The 22,104-nt window shown below is 41.4% G+C and overlaps 2 protein-coding genes across 3 annotated transcripts; one reads left to right on the forward strand and one right to left on the reverse strand.

Moving 5' to 3' along the window:
• Positions 1–7,734: 7,734 nt before the first annotated feature.
• Positions 7,735–15,043, reverse strand: chst3b (carbohydrate (chondroitin 6) sulfotransferase 3b). The gene is made up of 3 exons (XM_030399238.1): positions 14,722–15,043; positions 10,364–10,579; positions 7,735–10,211 (listed from the first exon to the last, which is right to left on the reverse strand). Exons 2-3 carry the CDS (start codon positions 10,441–10,443, stop codon positions 8,975–8,977), a joined length of 1,317 nt encoding a protein of 438 aa, XP_030255098.1. The 5' UTR covers positions 10,444–10,579; positions 14,722–15,043; the 3' UTR covers positions 7,735–8,974.
• Positions 15,044–16,296: 1,253 nt separating this feature from the next.
• Positions 16,297–20,950, forward strand: ghitm (growth hormone inducible transmembrane protein). 2 transcript variants are annotated; one of them, XM_030401261.1, is made up of 9 exons: positions 16,297–16,448; positions 16,802–16,960; positions 17,765–17,867; positions 18,060–18,171; positions 18,259–18,400; positions 18,593–18,701; positions 18,909–19,097; positions 20,062–20,233; positions 20,321–20,950. In XM_030401261.1, the coding sequence occupies exons 2-9, from the start codon at positions 16,829–16,831 to the stop codon at positions 20,406–20,408; spliced, it is 1,047 nt and encodes a 348-aa protein (XP_030257121.1). In that variant the 5' UTR covers positions 16,297–16,448; positions 16,802–16,828; the 3' UTR covers positions 20,409–20,950. The 2 variants fall into 2 exon arrangements, with proteins under 2 accessions (XP_030257121.1, XP_030257123.1); XM_030401263.1 differs by having other exon boundaries at positions 16,380–16,448; positions 16,812–16,960.
• Positions 20,951–22,104: the final 1,154 nt, after the last annotated feature.

Below are 22,104 nucleotides of genomic sequence, written 5' to 3' on the forward strand. Positions count from 1 at the left end.
GCTGTAATGACATTTAGCTCACTTAGCTTGTCTCTCGTCCACGAGTAGATGCATTCTTACATGTACTTCTGCATGGTGATACGATGGGTTTCGGTAAAAATGAAAATAGTTCCTACATGAAACTGCTCACAGCTGTCTGTGAATTATCTTGAGTATTGAGGTCATGATTTCTGGAAAGACACACTGCAGTTACGTTTTTCAAATGTGTTTGGCATTTGAGCAATAGCTTTTTTTTGTGGAACTCCAAATGAACCAATAACCTAGCAGCTCTGGAACCCCAAATCTTTTTAAGTGCATATTTAGTGTAACAACAAGACCATACATTGTCAGTCATGAGAAGAGAAGCTTCAGTCCAATCAGCTGCTGCTTATCTGTCATCGGGCATTAATGAAGGGTCTCGGCCTCACCACCTGTTCTGCATATTCTAGTGCTACACAGATGTTTGTGTAGCTGCAGGCGATGTTGCTGTGAGGCCAGCGGTGGTTGTCCTGTGCGGTATGTGCAGCACCCGTTCAGTTTGTCCTGCCCGACTATAATATAAGTCTTCTCTGTTCTTTGTCTAAAAGTATGCACACCTGAACCTGTCCTCGCCGGGACACGCAGGTGCGCGGCAACAAAAAACAGCATTTTTCTGTAGTGCCCTTCAAAGGCAGGGAGCAATGACTGTTTTCAGGCTGCCTGAGAAACTGTATAACAGATTGAAAGGTTATAATGCTTTTATATTTTTAAGGTTAATTTTTGGGTTTACCAAAAAAGTGACATAGCCATAGAAACCACCACTGCACTGGGCTTTTGCGTCATCTTCTAATAGCTACTAAGATCTTTCAAGGTACTTAACCTTAGCAGGAGTTAAGCTAGGTATATCCACTGGATTGGCTTTCTGCCTCATTTAGTTGTGTGGAATAACTAACTGAATCGCAAAGATGTCAGTTAATCAATATGTATAATTTTGGCTTCAGCTTAAGTTCAGGTTAGTCTTGGTTATATCACAACATAGTGCAAAACATGCCACAACAGTGAAGTGGAGGTGTTTATTGCATGTATGTTTAATTTGTATTAAATGCAAATAAGTAGCTTCTGTGTAATTAATGGTAGTCTGTCACTCAAATTTGTAAAACCACAAGGAAGCAACCGTGCTAAATGGATGAAATCACGGATAATACGACAGGTTGAGAGGATTTTCCCTCTCTGTTTAAGTTTCTCTCCTCATGCACTGATTCACTTTGCAACATGTTCAACTGGCCATAAAGCAGCTGGCAAGAGCCGACTAGTGCCAACGGTGCAGCACACACCACAACAGCTAGGGCTACAGACGCTCACCGATTGTGCTGACATCGATCGTCAGCATTGTGTGTCAGGGCCCATAGGGTTCTGTGTCCTGGCCAAGCAAATTTGGGATAGTAGAGCCTCAATTTACACTTCTAGATTATATTTATGGCACGCTGGGCAGCAGAACAAAACCAGAATGCAATAACTACAAAGCCAAAAGAAATGGGTCTTAACTCTTTGTCTGTTTAGAAAAGTATGAGATTACAAAGGAACAAGACAGCAATTGTGGTTATATGAAGGTTTTCTATTTCGTATACTACAAATCCTATAAGACATTCTATTGTATTAAACTATTGTACTGTATTCCAGCTTGATTAACACACTGGCAGAGACAGAACCTGTTCTTGGGATGGGAACAGTGTGGGCACATAATTTAGGTGCCCTTTGGGGAACAGACCTCATTTTTTTGATAAGAATCTTGCAATAAGAGAAGGTAAATGTTAGCTTGTTAGACGCCGTGGCCTCTTTATATAACGTGTTTTTCTCTGAGGGGAATTTTACCCGTACTTTTATCTGCACCCACCATCCGTATAAGACCACAGCCCTGTGCACTAGAAATAGAGCAGCTCTGTGTATGAGAAATGGCTGAGGTGCAAAGGTATGAAAATATTCTCTTCCTGCTGCTGCAATCAAAGAGAGTGAGTGGCTGCTGTGGAAAGGGCTGACTTGTTTTTCTGCAGTGCATACTCTTCTCACGGTTTTATAAGATGTATATTTAGAGATGGCAGAGATAGAAACAAGACAAAAGACAGAGGGAGAAGAAAACCATGAAGGATTTAATCGTCTGTCTGTTGTGTGTGTATATATATATGGATGCATTGTTGGACTGAATTTTACTGAATGTGTTAGAAATACCTCTGGCTGGCGGTTTGAATTCTTTTCATCATCACTTACAACTATCTAAAGCTGCAAATGGTGACTGTTTTTGTTCAAAACAATAAAAAGAATTAACTTAAATTATCAACAGAATGTGAAGAAATTCCAGTTTTGACGTTATGTCAGACATGTATATTTTATGTGCAGAGATATGTACTAAAGTTAGCATGCTAACCAGCTAACCCAAGTCTGTCCTCGTCTCATAATACCACTTTCTATCTCAAGAGGTAGCAGTCTGATAGTATAGGTCAGGCCAACAGAGGTGGGTGACCTCCCTCTCCTCTTCCACTTCACAAGTCTCCTGTCCCTGCTTTGCCTTGGTCGTCCCTGGAGTCAGAGTCCTAGTTGGGGTTGCTATATATTGCCCTGGTACTGTATTCCCTGTTGTCATACTTGCGTCTATTGAAGCTTGGAGGCGTGTTCAGTCCCATTAAGGCAGTGTTCACTGAAAGACTTCTGTGTTGCCGACTCATCCGGCTCCCGTTCTGGTGCCCATTCTGCCAGCATTCCCCGCTCCTCTTCTGGGCAGTCTAAAGCTGCTGAGCTAAGGGGTCTAAATGACGCCAACTCTCCCCTGGTGCTCTGAACTCCCAGTAAGAGCAGAGTGAGCAGTTAAGACAGCTAGCTATGCAGCTAACTAGCTGACAGATCTATGGTGAGCAGCAGTTAGCAGTTACTCTGGTGATATGCTGCCCCCTATTTTTTTATGGACATAGATTTGACAGGTGTCCACTAAATACAGTCTCAAGTGGTATTACGAGACAGGTCAGGCCAGGCTAGTTGGTTAGCATGCTAACATTAGTTAACACCACTGCAACATAACGCAAGTTTTTCTAATTCTTAAATTACAATTCTGGCCATATACAAATGTTGAGTGTTGACTTGACAAATGACCATATGAACCTCTTTTATGCGCAACACACTGGCCTACTGCGGCATGGCACACAGTATAGGGGTGCATTCATTGTTATTTTTAGCACTGCGGTTTGTGGTCTAATGTGGCCAAAATCGTATCATTAATACAACCCAAAGCTCTATTTTCATCACTGACCTATATTAAAATTATCACAGTATAATAATGTTTGCTATGACAACTCCAAATCCCAAATGCCACAATGGGGCGCGACAGTCTGTAATTATTGTTCCACTTATACTGAAAATAAACGGTCTCCGTTCCTCGGTTAGTGGTGCATGATACGCAATGAGTAATACAAATGATTCTTTATGTCTGCAGCTTCTCCAAAGTGAGGGAAAAAGGTGGGAATAAAAGGCCACAATTTGGATTTTCGGAATGGCTGCGGTTCAGTTTCTCCACCATCATTTCCTGCGAGTAAAAATGGATACTTCCGGTGGTGATTCTGGTCTACTGGCAGACATGTTTTACTTTATTGGATCCTTTAATCTGTGGCAACCACGCAACAGCATCACATGGTCAGTGCTCTCATGGCATCTGTTACGTCAAAAAAAGCAAAGGCCTGTTATTACACAGTTGAGGCTGGAGATTCATCTATAATTGGTAAATGCATCAACATCAAATTGGTAAATGCTCCTTCTGCTCCTTTTAGCCCTAAACTGTAATGCCTGTTTTATTGTGACTAATAGTGGCAGTAGAAAGGCACTTACTCTGTATTTGGAGCGAAGCCAGCAGAGTGGGACAAATGGAGCGACCCATTCAGTACTTCTAAATTTTTTTAAAGACCTCTTCGCTCTGGCTTGCTGCTGACACAAAAGGAGGTATTGATGTAAGGGAAGACTGAAGCTTTGTGTTATGCCCACCAGATCTGGCTGTGGAAACAGTTCTTTCACAGACCTTAATTTAACATGCAAATGGTGACACGTCTTGTTACTCAAGAAACCTACAGTAAGGCTCATTGTATTTGAGCTATCCTGTACTTTTATAACAGAAAGGAATCCCTAGAATGTATGCGTTTTTTTTTACATGATTTTGTATTGGCAGTAATACATTTTGTATCTTTGAATCCTCTCAGGAAGGACTGTGTGTTGGAACTGTACGTATCACGATGGTATTTACGCAAAAAAAATAAGGGAGAAACGGTAAGTAAATATAGGAATGACACCTATTCACTGAGAATCAGAGCTGTGCATTGTTGTCCTGTTTACTCTGCACCACCTGCTGACCTAACCCCAAGTGTTTGCTTAAACTCTCCCCTCTCCCACAAAGCCATTGTTTGTTCTGCAGGAGGCTGACTAAAGCTAAATGTCATGCTAGATGGCTAAAACCAAGGAATATCCATGGCGTTTTAAGCCAGGATGGATATCTAAATTTAGAGTGGGAGTAATGCTTTATGTTTTCTTGTGGGACTGGGTAGAGGAGTTGGCAGTGTTGCACAAACACTGAGCTCATAATCGAAATGATAAAGGGTGTTCCAGTGAAAACAAATGCAGCCAAGAGAAACCCAAGTAGGGAAGTCCAAGATTGCACAGTATTTCACTAGAAAATTCCTGGTGTTTATCACATGTCACATGGCCTATGGTGCTCTCACAGGTCCTCTCTTGAGATGATTAGAGCATCATCAGAATTCAAACGTAAACTGCGATTGAGTTTACACTTTAATCTTCTTGAGGATTGATATATTTTTAAAGAAGTTAGATTGTTTTAGCAGCACATTTTTGCCACACACCTTACAGAAAACATCAAAACCTTATTGTATGGATAACGTTTGGTTGCTGCATTTTTTAATTTTTTTTTAAAGCGACCACAGTCATCACAATTATTGTTATTTCGTGTCTTTAAACGTTTTGGTGGCTACGATGGTCAGACAGCTCGAGCCCTCTGCCCACGTCTCAGTGGCACTCTTCACATGTTTTGCTGGATCTAAATCCAGAGAAAATTGGTGTCCATTTCCGTCCTGTCAATGGCTTTTACGGCGTGGTCAGCCACAAGGGAGAACTCAAAAAACAAAAACAACAAAAACAAGTTGCGATGTGTGTTATGTTACAAAGAAATGTTAAAATGTTTCTCAATAGTTCGGTGAATCATGACAAAAAGAAAAAAGATGAATATATCCAGTGCAAGTTCGATAATTGTGATTTCAAAAGCCTTCTGTGTCACAGTGGAACAGTTGCTGACTTCCTGCTGGAAGATGAATAGACATAGATAAAGAAGACAGCGAATGAGGTTGATAAGGTTATTCTGTGTGTGCAAGAAGCCAATTTTCATTCTCATTTCTGCACTGCTTTTAGCTGTGTTGACAGCAAACACATCAGTGCAGCTGTGGCAGGGAAACTTAACCACATCAGATCTTTGATGTCTGTCTATGGTAGTATATGTGCAGAAAAAAACTCATAAATCCCCAGGTTACCGTTTCCTGTTTAAGCTCAAAATTAGAAAAATGTCTGGCTTTAATAACAGCGAGACAGCTCACGTGACTTTTGATCCCGTGTCAATAAATTGCTGCGAAAAAACAGGTTTTATTGCAAGCGTTTTATTTGAAGCAGCATGATATTAGCCAAGAAGTGCTTCCTATGCAACACAGCGCTTTATGCAACTTCTGCTGATACACTGGAAAAACAGCCCGTATGGATTGCATGTATAGTCGGGAAATGGTTGAGAGATGAGAGAAAACTCAATAATGGTGACATATCCAATACAATGGTTTTATATGACAGATGAAAACTGCTTAATTTGTCTCCTCATCACTCATCAGCTGCACACAGCGAGCTTTGTGCATTGAAATTCTGCGCCCGCGCCTCGCACAGTCACTCATTATCGCATGCAACAACCTGAGTTTTATGAATTGCATTCCTCGGTGTGAGATAATTTACCGTGTATTTAGATTTATGTCTCCTCCTCAACCATCATTATCGTCTGCAGCAGCACAAGTTTTATGCCTAGCTCCTAGACACATCTGAATTGACTCAATTCTGTGTCTGTTTATCACAGATAATGCAGCATGGCATCGTTCGGATCCTCTGCCCGGGCTCTTTTGCATATTTCAAACCCCTCATGGTTGATGTGGCAGGGCACCATATAACAGAGTAGGAGGGTGGGGTTACCTAAGTGCCCTCATTTTACTGCAGAGGGGGGGTGGGAAGGCTTTAATTCAGTGGAAAGTGGTTATTCTATATTTGCTCCAACCATACAGTTACTCCACCCTCCACACGTCCCACATAAAGCCACTCCAATATAAGAGTTTATAAACGCTGAATCTCTCCTCATTAGACTGAGACGCTGCAGACCTGGTAACACTTTTCATTAAAATAGAACAGCCAGCCCCAAACTAACCAGATAATGATCTGTTGATATGAGTAAATGTACTCAGGATCACTGATGTGGCTTCGCTGTGCAGTGTGTGAGAGCTCAGATGCTTGAATTCGTAAGTATTTAGATAAAAAGTTGCTTCTTGTGTAGAAGAGATTGAACGAGGCAGAAACAGAAAGAATATGAAGGACAGCTTTCCTGCATGTCTGTAACCGGGTGGGGTCAGGTGGACAAAAATGACTTGGACCACATTATATGTAAAGTTGAGGTAATTACTAGGTTTGCAGACTTAAATAGCCGGGCCCGCAGTGGTAAACACACTGGAAGTCAAGGCAGCCTCCACAGCCTCCCTCTTTCCTGCCTCCTCAGAGACAAACTACTCAGTGTGCAGAAAGCTTAAACATTTGGTTTAGGTAGAGCCAAAGACGGCAGGTACACTTCAATTAACCACTCTAACGAAACGTAAAGAGGTTTGGAAACCAGTGAGTGGCTGTGTTTCACAACTGTGTGTTTATTCTATATATAGAGTTCTTTATTGCATAAAGCACAAAACAGCTCAACAAATACATGTGAATCCAATGCTGTTGAAGTCTTACTAGCAATTAAGCAAATGACAAGAATAGCTTTATGCCACTATACCCTATCGACAGTGCCTGTCACATGGTCATATAGCTTTGGAAACCCCCTCAACCCACGTCAAAATTGAAAGTAGGGCTTTTGCTTTCCAATGTGGTTGGACAACACATCATATACACTTCCTTGTAGCCCAACCACGACTGCCTTTTTCAGTTTTTATTCTGTTTTTAGACATGTTAGCAGAGTAGTTTCATTGAGTCGTTGTATCACTTCGGTCCAGATTAAAACGTCTCAACATCTCTTCAGTTTGAATAAGTTCAATGGAAGTTTGTTTTATGACCAAATAACCACAGTTTGACCATGGTTAACAATCAACCCGCTAAACATCATCATAATAGCATTGTCAATATGAGCATGTTAGCATGCTGATGTTAGCACTTGCCTCACAGAGCTGCTAGCTGGCAGTGGACTCTTGGAGATGTTGACTCAACCGCGGGGATTTCTGAGGCCGGAGTTTGTCGTGTTTTCAAGCAAATAATCTGTGAATGCTCCTTCAGTGTCGGTGGGTCAACTTGTGCCCACCGTTCCTATTTGCTAATGTGATGTTCCTACTTTTTGGTACACAACACCAGCAAACAAAGACTGCAATATCATGTAGACATCCACTGAAGTCTGAAGGGAGATACTCCGTTAAAAGCTTTGTGAAGCTCGTATTGATTACAGGAGAACAGTTTACTGTGTACCGCTTTGAGAGGTGCTCCTTTTTATTGCAACACCACATTTACACGCCACACTTTCTTCCTGCCACATTTGCTTCCGTTTATGCTGCTTAGCATGTATGATCATTATAAAAAGATAACTGACAAAGATGACAGAATGAAGAAGGTGTGCTTGAGTGTTAAACTCCTTCAGGGCCAAATAGCAGTTTTTCCACATGAATGCCAAAAGTGAGATGTTTACAGCTCATGTAAAAGAAGGTTTATTGTAACAGACAAAATGCAAGAGGAACAGACTGGAACATCAGCAAAACTGTCTGGCCGGCCAAAGTATCAGGGCCTCTTTTTTTCACCAGCCAAGAGACTTGTGTCAACAGACAGAGACCTGCCAACCAACCTCACACAATCCTGCAAACCAGCTGCAGTTGGAATGTTTGCATACAGTGGCAGTGTAAACATCTGTTTTTACAGAATGGGTCCTTACAGTGCCGAGGACAACTTCAAACAACTTTTTGGCCAATTACAAACATGCATGTACAGCAAACTACAGTATACATGTGCAAGAAAAGTACCCCTGCGGAGGGAAAAAGAACCTGTGGAGAACATTCAAAGCTGGAGTCATTATGACTTTGAGCAAAGAGAAGAAATAAATAAATAAGCATGGGACATTACTTCTAAATCTCATGCGTAGAAATTGCCCGGCAAAATATTGGTATTTCCTCTTCCTGCCATGAGAATTGCTATACAAAGCAATTCATTTTTTGGCTATGCATAAACATTTCAAGTTTCTTTGGTGTAAAAGCAGCTTATAACTCAGAAGTTGCCAAACAAAAATAACTAATGGAGATTCCTGGAAGTGTGAAACAGGTCCTTATTGTTCACAGACCGACAGCCATCTCCCCCAGGACCTCCTATATTTGCGAGGAAATAAATCTTGACAGACTTGCAGGGTAAGCCAATGATAAACAGAGAAAAAAGTGCAAAAACAAACATAGCTTTCTATTTTGACCTTGCTATACCCATATGTACAGTACCCATATTGTTTCAAACACCCTTGCTTCAATAATCGAAACGATTAGATGTATTTTCCTCTCAACAATCATTTTCTTCATCAAATTGTTTTAAATAGTAAAAAGCTTTAAATAGCACAGTCAGAAAATATAAAGCTCTCGGTATCAGCATAAAAGACCCTAATAAATATCCAGAAATTTCCAAAAGATTGTTTTTTTCCTGCATTAGGGTTCAGAGTTCATGTTCATGATTGTGATAAAAAGTTGAACATCTTGTCCTCAATCAGACTAATCGACTTGTCTGTGAGCATTTCTTCACTGCTGACAGATTTATACCCAAAAAGCTTCAGTGTTGGCCCACAAACTTTCTGTACGACCTGGGCTATTTTGAATGGTAAACTGAACCTCCATTTCTCTACTTGTTCTGAGGAGTTTTTCTGAGTCGAGTAGACACCGCTGGCCTTCTTAGAGGCTTGGATGTTCCTCAGGATCCAGGATTTCGCTTGTGGAGTGAACGGGATTCCAGTGAACTTGTACATTTCCGTGGCCTTCCTCATGGGGAACCGAGCAATGTCCTCATACCGAACAAGCATGTAACGCTTGCGAAGCCACGGTGGCCGTCTCAGGCCGATCTCAGCAGACATCCTAATGTTGTCGCAGTTCCCTTTCAGCTTTCTGACTTCATCGTCATCAATGGGCACATCCCCATCCATAGCCCACTGTTTCCAGTTCTTGTATTTGGCTTCAAAAGCCACCATGCGGGAGGCTAGTACAGCCCGGGGATCCCGAACCAGCTGAATGAACTTTACGTCAAGGCGTGGGTCCTCGGCCAGAGGACGGAGGGTCTCCAGCTGGCGCACCCTCACTGACTTGATGGTCCTGTGCTCCTTTTGGAGGCAGGACTCAGACGCCATGGTCAGGTTCAGGGGCCCACAGCGCCTGGTCCTGCAGTGATAAGGCTCAAAGACTCCTTTGATGGGAGGACTGCAGACCGAGTCCTCACAAAGAGAGATGCTAGACTCTCTGCGGAAGAGGGCAGGGGTGATGTGGTCCACAGGGGGGGGTTCAATGAAACTCTCCAACAGGGAGAAGTCGCACAGGAAGAGCTGCTGGAGCACGTCACGGTACGCCTTCGCTGCCACGGTGGCATTGGTGCCACCAGTTTCCAGCGTCAGCATCTTCTCGACGTGCCACAATGGCTCGAACAGGTAAAACATGTTGTCGCCCTGCTGGTTGAAAAACTCGCCCACAAACGAGGAGCCCGTCCTGGTGGTGGCCAACAGAAGGATGTGTTTCCTGCCCCTCCTCACCACCCCCTGGTGCTCGCTGAAGTTCTCCAGGCGCCGCTTCATCAACGTGAAGGCAGAGTCCATCTTGCTGATTGAGGTTAAGGAACCATTGTGCTTCAGCAGTATGTGGGAGAAACCACTCGGCGGTAGAGGGGTCTGGGGGGTCTGCATTAAGGAGAGCTTATCTGAAACCCTGGAGGATGAGTGGAACCACAGAGTTAAAAGTTGACAGAAAGAAGTCAAAGGCTTGCTATTCAACTCAACACTTTTTGCAGTAATTTTCTGTTGGCAAGCGGGGAAGAGAAAATCACAAAAGCACTCCATTCATCACCGAAATGGACTTACCTTGAGATAATGTTGTTTTCCTTCTCAATGATAACAAGTGTCACAAAGAAGACGATGTATATTGTGTATTTGATCCTCATTCTTGGATGTAGCTGTGCCTGGATGTGCTTTTACAGACTGCTTCTTAATAGGTTCTGCCAATCTTGCAAGTCTCCAGTCGCCTTCTTAAAGAGCCTTCCAGTTATTTGTATTCCCCGTTGTAGGCGATGTTTCATCCTATAAACGAAATAAACATCAACCTGTCAGTTACACATTTTGCACATTTGAGCACGGCTGCGAGTAACTACTTCTGTCTCAATTCTTTATGACGAAATTCTTTTAAGATATTTTTTTTAAGTACTCATGGAAATGGGGAAGTTGACAGTTTATTGTTGCATTTCTTGAACTGCACTGTGATGCAGAGTCATCCCTCGTTTGTTCCTGTATTTGTTTGCCGTGCACATCAACACTGTATATTCTGCAAAAACCAGTCATACAGACATTAACTCAGACAAAAATATCGTATCTGAAGAAGGTAAGAATAGAAAATAACTGAGTGTGTTGTACTGGATTCTAAGCCAGTTCTTCCCACGAGGAAGTCCTTGTTATCTCTAAGTGCACCAGTGCATTTCAGGAACATGCCCACCCACCATGCAAGACTGAAGGCTGGTGCACAATGAAAAACAGTGTTTACGAGTCCGTCTTTACAGAAGTTATTTAAAGAATGGGAAGAGACAACTGCAATCAAGCACAATTTTGTAATTAAACCATAATTCCACTACCGTAAAGCTGCCTGCCTGCGTTCGAATGATAATCCCAACCTCCCACTGATACGTAGCAGAGCAGCCTGTGGTCCAAACTGCCAGCTGCTCCTCCATGTCAGCACTGGGAGGAGATCTTTTCAACAGGGGCCCTCAGTGACATAGGTTACTGGTACAGTAGACCATCTGGTGGTGGGCTAATGGCTTGCTGCTTCCTCATAATATACCTTTGTGCTTCTAAAACACTGACTGAGCGGGACACATGTCCAAACACCGAGAGGTATAACTGCACAGGGCTGAAATTGAAGGGGAAAGCCTGCTTGTCATTGAGCTATAAATTGCAGAGCTCTGAGCCTGCAGGCCAGTCAGTACATCTGTTGGTCTATAGAGGGCATTCACAGAAGATAAGAGTGGATTTAATGATACCTATTTGGGTATGTCTTGCACATTCCTAAAAGATTGATATTACTTAACTTCTAAGATAATGGTAGCTTGGCTCAGATCCCTGACTAATCTTTGGATTTTAACATAATCCTGCTTTGCCTCGTCTGTCGGTGAAAGGGTCAATAACAGAGCAAGAGCAAAAGAGACACCCTGAGGAAATTGGCATGTGTGCTTGCAAAAATGCCGGGGGTTAACAGTTGGGGTGTACAGTGGCTCTTTTTATGACCTGAATCAGACGTCTGGGTTTGTGAAAACATTTGATTATTGGGTCTGTCAGGTGCTACACACAGTATCCTGAGTGTGTCCGAGATCTCTGATGGATCACTGTTAAACGTTTGCAGCCCTAGCCTCAGGGGGCCGACGCATTAGTGAAACTGCTGCTATTAATCAGCAGAGCCGCAAGCAACAGACCAGCCTTTTCACTCACTACAGTCAGGTAGTCATGTCACGAAACATGCAGCGCTGCGGAGGAAGCAAGAAGCCTGATACATGACCGGGTCTGGATGTCCAGTTCTCACATCCTGTTGCGACTTCTGTCCAGTTCCGAGCACAGAAGCGGCAGGCCAAAAAGAGTGCAGTCTCAACACAGGGAATGGTTGGACACTGGCTGTGAAATTCTCCCGAGAAGGGAATGGGAAGTTTTACAGCTCCAATAGAGAGCACTGTTGACGTGGAACAACGTGTAATGAAAAGGTGAACGGCCCCGGTGCACTGAGACACGTTTTTCAGCGGGAGGAAAAATCGGCTCTGTCTTGCACCACCCTGCCGCATGCCACAACCACAAAGGTCTCTTTACACAGGAGTGACTCTAAACCTCCTGCGGGCTGAGATCGCAGAACATAAACTCCCGGGTCACTCACACGTCACAGGGGTCAGTGACTAAGCCCCTGGATGTTACAAGCCATGTAGAAGTGGTTAGATAGCCGGCTGCACCAAAGGAAATTACTGAGTCCTTAAGCCGTTAGTGGTCGTTCAACAAAAACAGTCACAGTTTGTCTAAAAAACTAACAAAAGATTTGAGTAAATCTGCTGTTGTACCAAAGCAGTAGTTTTTGTTCTACTGCGGCCGCACCTGAACAAATTAAGACAAACACCAAAAAAGCGATGTGGCCTAAGGAATAAGACGCAGGACTGAGCATGTATTTAAGCAGTTTTAGCTCTCTCCATATGTGATTTAAAATAAACAATTCATCAAGAAAATAAGTGTGTCTGAGGTTCTGTCATTTGTGTGGTAAATTAGATGTACACCAATTATCTCAGCTTATTGCATCTGCTGTGTGAAACAAAAAAAAAAAGAAGATGCACACACACACGAGCAGACATTCTTGAATATTCACAAACCACTGAGGCATATGACACTTTTGATCATCTGCTCATAACAAAACCGCCACTGTACCATTTATCATCTCGCTACAAATGCTTCTAATAGCCGCCTTTTATTTGATGTCGAATCGTATGTGAAGACAAATTAAAAACACCGCTCAGCCCACTTTGTCTGGGATATTGCGAGTGTGCGTTATACAGTTTATGTCACATGCCCATCCTGTTTTTCATTCAAGGCCATCAGATAAAGGAGTCCACTCTGAAACACAGTATGTAGGCGTGATAATTGCAGGATGATGAGTCTCGAGAAACAAAAATAACAGACTGGAAACTACCAAACCTTAGAATAAGATTGGGCGATGGTAGAAATGTGTCAACTGTCATTTTCTGTCACCGGTTATATTGTGAGTTCTATCTTTGTAATGTTTGTTTGTTATGAAGAGTAGTGTTACAGCCTAAATCACTGAATGAAACACTGTACTGTACATTTGTACTAAGCTACATTTATTTTATTTCATAGCTGCTGTCACTATAGTGCAAATTAAATGTCATATGGCCTACAAAGCACATCATTAACATATAAAAAAAAGGATGCATTGTTATGGTTTAAACCATTTTAGTTTTAATTCATGAGATAAGATAATTTTCTAAATTTACTCAATTCACAGTCATGATTGAGGACACATATTTCAAGAGTACCTTAGGCACATACCAAATTAAAACAAAGTGGGATGTGTTTAATCATCAGCCTTGGTGAGTAATGTAGTACATACAATGGGATTGCATAATTAGGAAACAAAAAAGTAACCAACTGTTAGAGTTACAGAAAATAAAACACTTACAATTCATGTATTGATAATAAATAAAAGTAATCTTCTTCGTGTGTACTTCCTCTTGTCTTTATTTGCATATGTTTGGTATTGAGGTCATCCAAAATTAACGGAAAGTAATCAAGTTACATTACTTAATTATAGTGATACTTGGATTAGGTATCAGAAAACATTTTAAAGTTACCCTCCCAATCCTGTCAATCATTGTCCAATTTGTTTGGAGAGTTTGTGGTCAGTTTAACTGCTGGTATACTGACAGTTATTACACTCATATGTAACGTTAAAATAGTTGCTGTCGCCATGGTTACTGGCAGTTTAATGAGTTTGTTCACACTTAAAAAGGCGGGTTGAACTTTGTCAAGGTCTGTGATAAAATACTGGAATATGCTGTGTTTGTTTCCCACCTAAAAGCCTTTAATCAAATGGCACATGCTTATAATAAACCATGAATAAAATGCAGGGCCAGTTTGACATTTTATCAGAAGCGAGGGCCGAGCTGTATCAGTCAGGGTGTTGGAGGAGTAGAGGAGTGTGGCATGCAGGCAACAGGTCGGATTAATCTCAGAGTGTGGGCGAGATTCATGCTTGTTGGTTTTAATCTGTTTTGGGACAATGTGGTGATTTTTGCACTTGGAAAGAGAGAGAGAGAGCATGCAGCACATTAGTACCTAAAAGGTGTTGGCATGCAACTTTGCAACTGCTGATTTATAATCAGGTTGAATTGAAAGATTAATGGTGGAAAAAAAACAAAACAGCTACTGGTAATGCCACAGCGGTTAGTCTCTGGAGAGCATGCGCTGCATTTTTAAAGGTCAAAGGGACGAACTGGACAAACAAGTCATGCTTTCTTAATAAAAACGTAGGAAGAAGAGCCCCATGATGACACTGTCCTTCTCGTGTAAGAAATGTACAACAGTGTTCTGGACATTTCTCGGGTGTTAAAGAAGCTTTTCAGTCCTCTCATGTGATTTGATTAGTTTTCTAAGTTTTTGGTTACAGCTCGTCCGCTCTCCATACCCACCGTCATGATGAGCTGCGCTGTCTTGAAGTCCGCTTCTGTTCATCCGTCAGCAGCCTTTCCCTCAGAGAGCGACTCCGGACACAAATTAATTCCATCACATCCCGAGAAGAAACTTAACATGTGCAGCAGGGAAAAAAAAAACAGCAGCCCGATGCGCAAAGAGTAGCTCGACTGCGTTCAGTGAGTAAAAGCCGCGGAGGAGATGGGATCATGTTTGGGGAGGCTGCTGCTGCAGGTCAGGGCTGCTCAGTGGACTGAATGATAAGTCTGTGCAACAGTTGCGACTCAGTGAATCACATGGCAAAGTTTGGTCCAAAGGAGCGGAGCTTCAGGCAGGGAGGCGCCCCCCCCCCCCCCCCCCCGCAGACCCCCTGTTTCTACTATAATAACATATATATCGTACACTAAAACCACATGATGAAATAATGTTGGGGTGAATAACAAGGTGTTGGCCTGATACTGTTGTTATGATGCTGTTATTTAGGTCCACTTTCTGCTTTTAGTGGTGGATTTGGTCGCAGCCAAAAGAAGAGGTAAGCGCTCCACCTAGTGGAGAAAACGCAATGTGCGTCAGGACTTGTGCTGTAGGTGAGTAGATGGGATAACTATAAAACATTTACAGATGTTGGAGTTTAGTTTAATTATTGTTTAGGACGTTAAGTGTCTGGTCTGGTCACGATTTTGTTTTGTTTGGGAATTTTGGTAACACTGGGCATCCAAGGTTAGAAGGATAGGTGAAGGACCACAATGCACCTGGGTGGGCCTATGTCTTTTGTTTGTTTGTTTTACCAGTGCAGGGGAGCTATGAAGGATTCCCCTGTTATTTATTTCCTTTCTTGCTTTTTGGAAAAAATAAACCATGAAAATCAGAACTTTTAATGGATATCGAACTTATTTTACCTGCATAGAATACAAGCCCATGGTGAAGCGTTGGCTTTTTAAATTGCTTTTTTTTTTCTTTCTTTTTTTTTTCATATGATGTAGATTTTTTATATATATATACAAAATGGCCGCTACAACTGATTCTGCCTACAACATGATTTTTCTAGTAAACCTAAATAAAAATACAATTAATTTACTCAAAGTGTTGTTGTTATTATACTTTCAAGAGGAAATTTAGCCTACTTTTTACTCCATTAAATGTATGCGATTTGTTAATTTGTTAATTTACAGATTAAAAAGCCTATATGACATGAAATCATTTCATAAAATATTATTTCTTGCAATATGTTAAATGTTCAAAATTAGCTCTGCCTCAGTTACACCATGAACACATCACTCTTTAAACTTTACTTCATCAATTCTGATATAAAAAATATATATAAAACATATACATACATACATAAATTTAAATAAAAGTCTGAAAGAGGCTAGTTTGAATTAAAGCAGCCTACTTCACTACTACATTAAGTACCCTTTGTGAATTAAACATGTGCTTTTACTTCAGCGAAACATTAAACGTAGGATTTCGTAATCCTTTCTGTAAATTAATGTTATTTCATTTATGTAAAAAATACTTCTAAACCAGTCCTGAATCCTTCTTCCACCACCGATTAAAGTATTACAGGATTATGAAAGACAACCCGATTACGAACTACAATTCCCAGCGAACCAGTCGCGTAATGATGACGCACGTATAGAGAATTTTCACGAAGGTTGCAAAACAATTGCGTCAGAAACTTGCGCACTTGTTTCTGGAAAGGTGAAAGACGAACGTTTCTCTCTTGGTATGTAACCCAACGTTAGTTTATATCAACATTTCTATCATTTATGATGAATTAAACAGTTTATTGTTAAAGTTAAGTCATTTAAAGCATCTAAACATTGTGTTACCGGTAGTCCACGAAGAGTTTATAGCTAAAGTCTTTAATATTATGTCGTGCTAGCTAACATTAGCTAGCTTAGTTGACTAGCAAGACATGATATAAAGTTTATTTTCTTAACTAAGTGGTCCGTGTAATCGTGACAGTACGATACCATTATGCCTCTCATTGTAATAGATACAAGCTGGCGTTATGTGTTCAAACATTATGCGGCGTGACCGTCAGATGCTGTACATGACGCTCTGTTCATCCCTCAGACTGATACAGGATAATATACTGCAACCATGTTGGTGGCGAGGCTGACGTGCCTGAGGAGTCTTCCTCTCGCCGGGCTGCGTCCTGTGCTGTCGCAGGGCTCCTCAGCCCTGAGAACACCCGCCCTGAAGGCCTGTCCACCGCTGCTCAGGCCCCAGCAGGTACTGTAAACACCGTCAGGCTGGCACTCATGGCTGTCTAATTGCTGCATTTACCTTTAGGTTCCAAGAAATTCTCATCAATTGTGGGTCATAACAGCAGATACTGACATACATAACAAATTACATTAGAAGATAGGCACTGAATGCAAAGAAACTACCCCCAAAACATTCAATGTGATACATCATGCCTTAAATTCCTGTTTGTTTTTTAATACTTCCAAAATTTGTGTTTCAATGACATGTTTATTCTAAGTTAATATATTAGATTTTGTGTCTTCTGTTCAAGAATGCAGGAACCAAATACTGTTTAACAGAATCAGACTAAATGCCAGACAATATGTCACCTCCATTGTGTTATGTAAATGTTTTTTTCTTAAGCTAGTCCAGTGCCTCATATTTTATCAGCTGTTTCATCAAGGGCTGTGGGCAGTGACCAAAGTAATACAGGTTAAGTAGCAATAGAGAAACCTACAGGGTAGAAAACTGCAGCCTACAAATATTCAGAATAGAAGGCATTACAAATCAGGGATGTTGGCAGCAGTTCAGAGGTTTAGAATCTTTCCGGTGATCACAAATTGCATCCCTGCAGCCTTCTTGTTCCATCAGTGCCCTTACTAATTGAATCACATGAATAACATTTGTTCTAAGCCATAGTTTCTGTCAACAAGACACATCTTGCTTCCACATCTTGCACACAGGATGACATAAATTCATTCCAGTTTTGGTTGATGATGCTGGGCAAAAAATCTTACATAGTAAATCCACAATAGATGTTTTGTGTAAAGTTTCTTTTTCTTCCACCAGGGTTTTTCCTCTAAGGCCAGATTTGGTTTCCGCCGTGGGAGGACAACAAAAGACCAGCTCAAAGAAGCAGCTTTTGAGCCAGCAACAGATACCGCCATTAAAAGTAATCACTATTACATCTACTAGTAGATAAATATACAGTTGAGAGCCTTTGGCAGATTTCTAAATCAGATCAGATTTCTTCAAACCTTTTACATGACAGTCAAGTCACAGTGTTGATTTGTAACACTATTGAGTGTTTTGGTTTGTTACATAGTGCAAAAGAAGTGTGTCTAAAATGTTGTTGTGTACACAGTTGATGGCATGGGCAGAATGATTCTGGCTGGAGGTGCAGCAGTTGGGCTTGGAGCTCTTTGCTACTACGGACTTGGCATGTCCAATGAAATTGGTGCCATTGAGAAAGCAGTGTAAGTTGCAGCTTTCTGATTTTGTTTTAAAGCACATATACTACTACATAAGCTACACGTTCACCTGGCCTTTCCATCTCTGTCTAGGATCTGGCCTCAGTATGTGAAGGACAGGATCCACTCCACCTACATGTACTTTGCAGGCAGTGTCGGACTGACGGCTCTGTCAGCTGTAGCTGTGAGCAGGACCCCGGCACTTATGGGTCTGATGATGAGAGGATCCTGGCTGGTAAGCTTTATAAAAAAAAAATATATATATATATATATATATATATATATCCTGCTGAACAGAGTGCTAACACATCATGAAGCTGGTTAAGCAATATCTGTACCTTTCAATAATGATTTTAGCACAAACTTGGTATTTTTAGAGTTATTTACAGGTTATTAATATGAATGTCGGATGTCTGTTCTAACTCAGGCTATAGGAGCAACTTTCGCGGCTATGATTGGTGCCGGCATGCTGGTCAGGTCCATTTCATATGAGCACAGCCCGGTGCCCAAACACCTCGCTTGGATGTTCCATGCAGGTTTGTGCAAATCATCACTCTACTACATTTTTCTTCGGAGCCCCGTTTTTTCTGTGATGTAGTTGCTGCCGTTGAACACTAGAGGGCGGTCATGTAAAGACTCAGAGAGTAACAATGGCTGTTGTATTTAAACCCGTACAGTACATTTGTTTTGTTGTTGTTTGTTTTGAATGTGCTATTCAGTCATCTTCTTGCTTTATTGATCAGGTGTGATGGGTGCTGTTATCGCTCCCCTCACCCTCCTGGGAGGGCCTTTGATGATGAGGGCCGCCTGGTACACAGCAGGCATCGTGGGAGGTCTGTCCACTGTGGCCATGTGTGCCCCAAGTGAGAAGTTCCTCAACATGGGTGGGCCACTGGCAGTCGGCTTTGGAGTGGTCTTCGCTTCCTCTATTGGTTAGTGTCACCTCGTGAACCCTGTCTCACTTGCTCTACACAAACATGCAAACCGGTCCTGTCGGTGACTTCTTTCAGGTATAAATGAGATAGACCCTTCTAAATATGAATGTCATATTTTATATATTTAGAGAGAAGGTTCATCCACAGGATTATATTAAGAAGTGAGACAAGACACCGTGTGACAAAACCTCTGGAAAGTTACCTTGGTAACATGCCATTACAAAGTTGTCTAGCAGAAATGTGTTTCCCATTGCACTACAGTTGCTCTGTGCTGCTGTGTTTACACCTTATGATTAAACACACTTTAAATACAGAAGTATGAACATCTTGGCAGAATTTCACCAAGTTAAATGACCCAATGTGAACTTCGTGAATGCACATTATTTCACTGACTTAATGAAAGCCTACAGCTAAGTATCAGGTGTTAAGTGTTTTTTACCATAGCTGTTTCCTCAAGCTCCCACATGAGAAACTTCACTTCCTCAGCTGATTTATGCAAATTATTTTGTTGACATGTCACAAAATTGGACATAACGATGAATAATAAGGTACATTGTTTTATAGAGCGTCTTTATAGACTGAACCATAAAGTGTGAAAATCATCAGTAGTTAAATTAGGATGAAATTAATCATCAGTTGAAATTTTGGAGGCAGCTGTGGAAAAAAAATCTGACTGTCATGAGCAAGTATCATTTCTGTGATGGCTCGATTAATAAACACAGTGATGCTGTCATGCAATTAAAATAATTCACAGACACATGTTCAAATACATTTATACATTTGTTGATAATTTAGGCACCAGAATAAGCGTTGTGTCAAGCACCTAAACATGGAAGAATTTATAGGAAGGTAGCTGATCGATTAGCTCTATACGAACATATTATAATGCCCTAAGTCTAAGAAAATTCATAAATAAAAGCCACTTCTGTACTGCTCGGTCTCACAATTCCTTCTTCCTCAGGATCAATGTTCCTGCCACCAACCTCAGCGTTCGGAGCAGGCCTGTACTCAGTGGCCATCTATGGAGGCCTGGTCCTGTTCAGCATGTTCCTCCTGTATGACACACAGAAGGTCATCAAGAGAGCAGAGACACACCCACTCTATGCTGTACAGAAATACGACCCAATCAACTCGTAAGTCTCAGGGTAATATTCAACTTTCTGCTGTTTGTTATGTACTTGCACCAAGGAATAGATTTCATGTTCTTTGGCTTCTAACAGGTGTATGGGGATTTACATGGACACACTGAACATCTTCATGAGACTGGTGATGATTCTGGCTGGCGGTGGCGGCGGCAGAAGGAAGTAAACGGCCGCATTTTGACTTCAGCTTTCTCGTTTTCCCTTCCACAGAGCTTCAACAAAATCGTGTTTTACTACTAGCAGCATACACCAGGTGTTATCGCTTAGGCTCATCTAACTGGTAAATAAACATGAAGGCATTGTAAGTGTTCAAAGAAGGGGATTGCACAGACAAATTCAGAGCTCTTACGTTGATGGTGGAAGTATATCGTTAATCCTGGGGGTTACAGACAGGTCACATCCGACTGTCTACATCGTTGCGCCTGCCTCAGATGTCCTTCGTATTCTCTATGTTTTATATTTATTTCCACTCGGTGGGGTTTCTGTTTATAATGAGAATGAGAGTTAAAGAATATCATTTATATGGAACAGAAAAGCCACACCATAGACTGATCAATAAATGACTGTGCTGTATACTCGTGTTCCACTATACACACTGATATTGCACTTCTGTAATGGGATAAAGAGGATGGAAATAGTTCATTTATTTCAGGCAAAATACTCAGTAATTTCAACAATAAAAGTCATTCAATAAACAAATCAAAGTGATGCCTTTTTATCAGATTTTTCTCTTGTCTCTTTTGAACTTCTTAAAATCCAGCAGAGGATGAGCTGACATGTTTCTTGAAGACATTTTGACATGGTGTCACAGTAGAAAAACCCTGAAATAATATCAAAATGTCACGTCATTTATAAAAGTTTTTTAAACAGATCCCCAATCAGGACTTAGACACATTCATTAATGTACCTACAACTGACCACTTTATATGTGCACACACACTAAAATGAGATTACCCAACCTGTGCTTAAAGAAGAAAAAGGATAATTCTGTCTTGATTTTAGTTGAAACTATCTTGAAAATATATTAAAAAGCATGAAAGCGAGGCGTCTAATACCTGAAGACAACCTGATCAAACACAGAACATTGGGGAACACAATGTTTGGAAAGAATGGACTATTCCCAAAATGGGATAATCCATTCATTTTATAATGGCAACAATAACTGTGTTTTAGGTGCTTATTTCAAATAAAGTCAATAATCTGTAAACCCATCAACATTAGAACATCTTGAGCAGCAGATCGGATTAATCGTGAGCAGTGTTTAAAATCAGGAAACTTCTTACCGCTGCTACATAATCAGCCAGAACTCACATAGAGTATTTTACTACTTTGTCTGAGCAGGTCGGAGCAGGTCGGGGCAGAATATGAGGGACCAGTGGGGGTCCACCTCGTATTTGCCTATAAACAGTCAGTGTGTAGCAGCAGATGACAAAGGCTTAGGGTAGTAATCCTCTTGTCCACCATCTGGCCGCTCCTCTAAAATTAAACCTCCAATCCAGGGCACTTGCAACAGATGCTAACATCTGTAAATATGCAGGTGCTTCATTAAAGCATGTACACGTGAAGCCCACAGCTGCCAGGCAGCGTTTCAATCTCTCAGATCATGTTCACGTTTAGGACACATATGATTCACGTATACTGCGTATCGCAAAAGCCCTGCAGATGGGAGGGATAAAGAGGGCAATAATGGATGAGATTGGGGAAAGCTCCAGCATGTGGAGAGCTGGCATTACTGGGGATAAAAGTTGCTCTCTGTCAGTCATTTTCAGAATCAGATTGATGACCAATATTTTGGTCAGCGTCCAAGGTTTTTTTTTTACTGCTCAACGTAGGCTTTGACATGGTTTGTCTCACTGTGTGTT

Source organism: Sparus aurata, chromosome 20 (genome assembly GCF_900880675.1).
Source record: "Sparus aurata chromosome 20, fSpaAur1.1, whole genome shotgun sequence".
In the NCBI taxonomy this organism is placed as follows: domain Eukaryota; kingdom Metazoa; phylum Chordata; class Actinopteri; order Spariformes; family Sparidae; genus Sparus; species Sparus aurata.

What these genes read in the sequence shown, in the direction of transcription:
- chst3b (XM_030399238.1), bottom strand. Translation starts at nt 10,443, where the DNA reads ATGAGGATCAAATACACAATATACATCGTCTTCTTTGTGACACTTGTT. An exon ending in GAAAACAACATTATCTCAAG is followed by an intron (nt 10,212 to 10,363) that starts GTAAGTCCATTT and finishes CTCATCCTCCAG; the next exon opens with GGTTTCAGATAAGCTCTCCT.
- ghitm (XM_030401261.1), top strand. Translation starts at nt 16,829, where the DNA reads ATGTTGGTGGCGAGGCTGACGTGCCTGAGGAGTCTTCCTCTCGCCGGG. An exon ending in CGCTGCTCAGGCCCCAGCAG is followed by an intron (nt 16,961 to 17,764) that starts GTACTGTAAACA and finishes TTCTTCCACCAG; the next exon opens with GGTTTTTCCTCTAAGGCCAG. An exon ending in AAATACGACCCAATCAACTC is followed by an intron (nt 20,234 to 20,320) that starts GTAAGTCTCAGG and finishes GGCTTCTAACAG; the next exon opens with GTGTATGGGGATTTACATGG.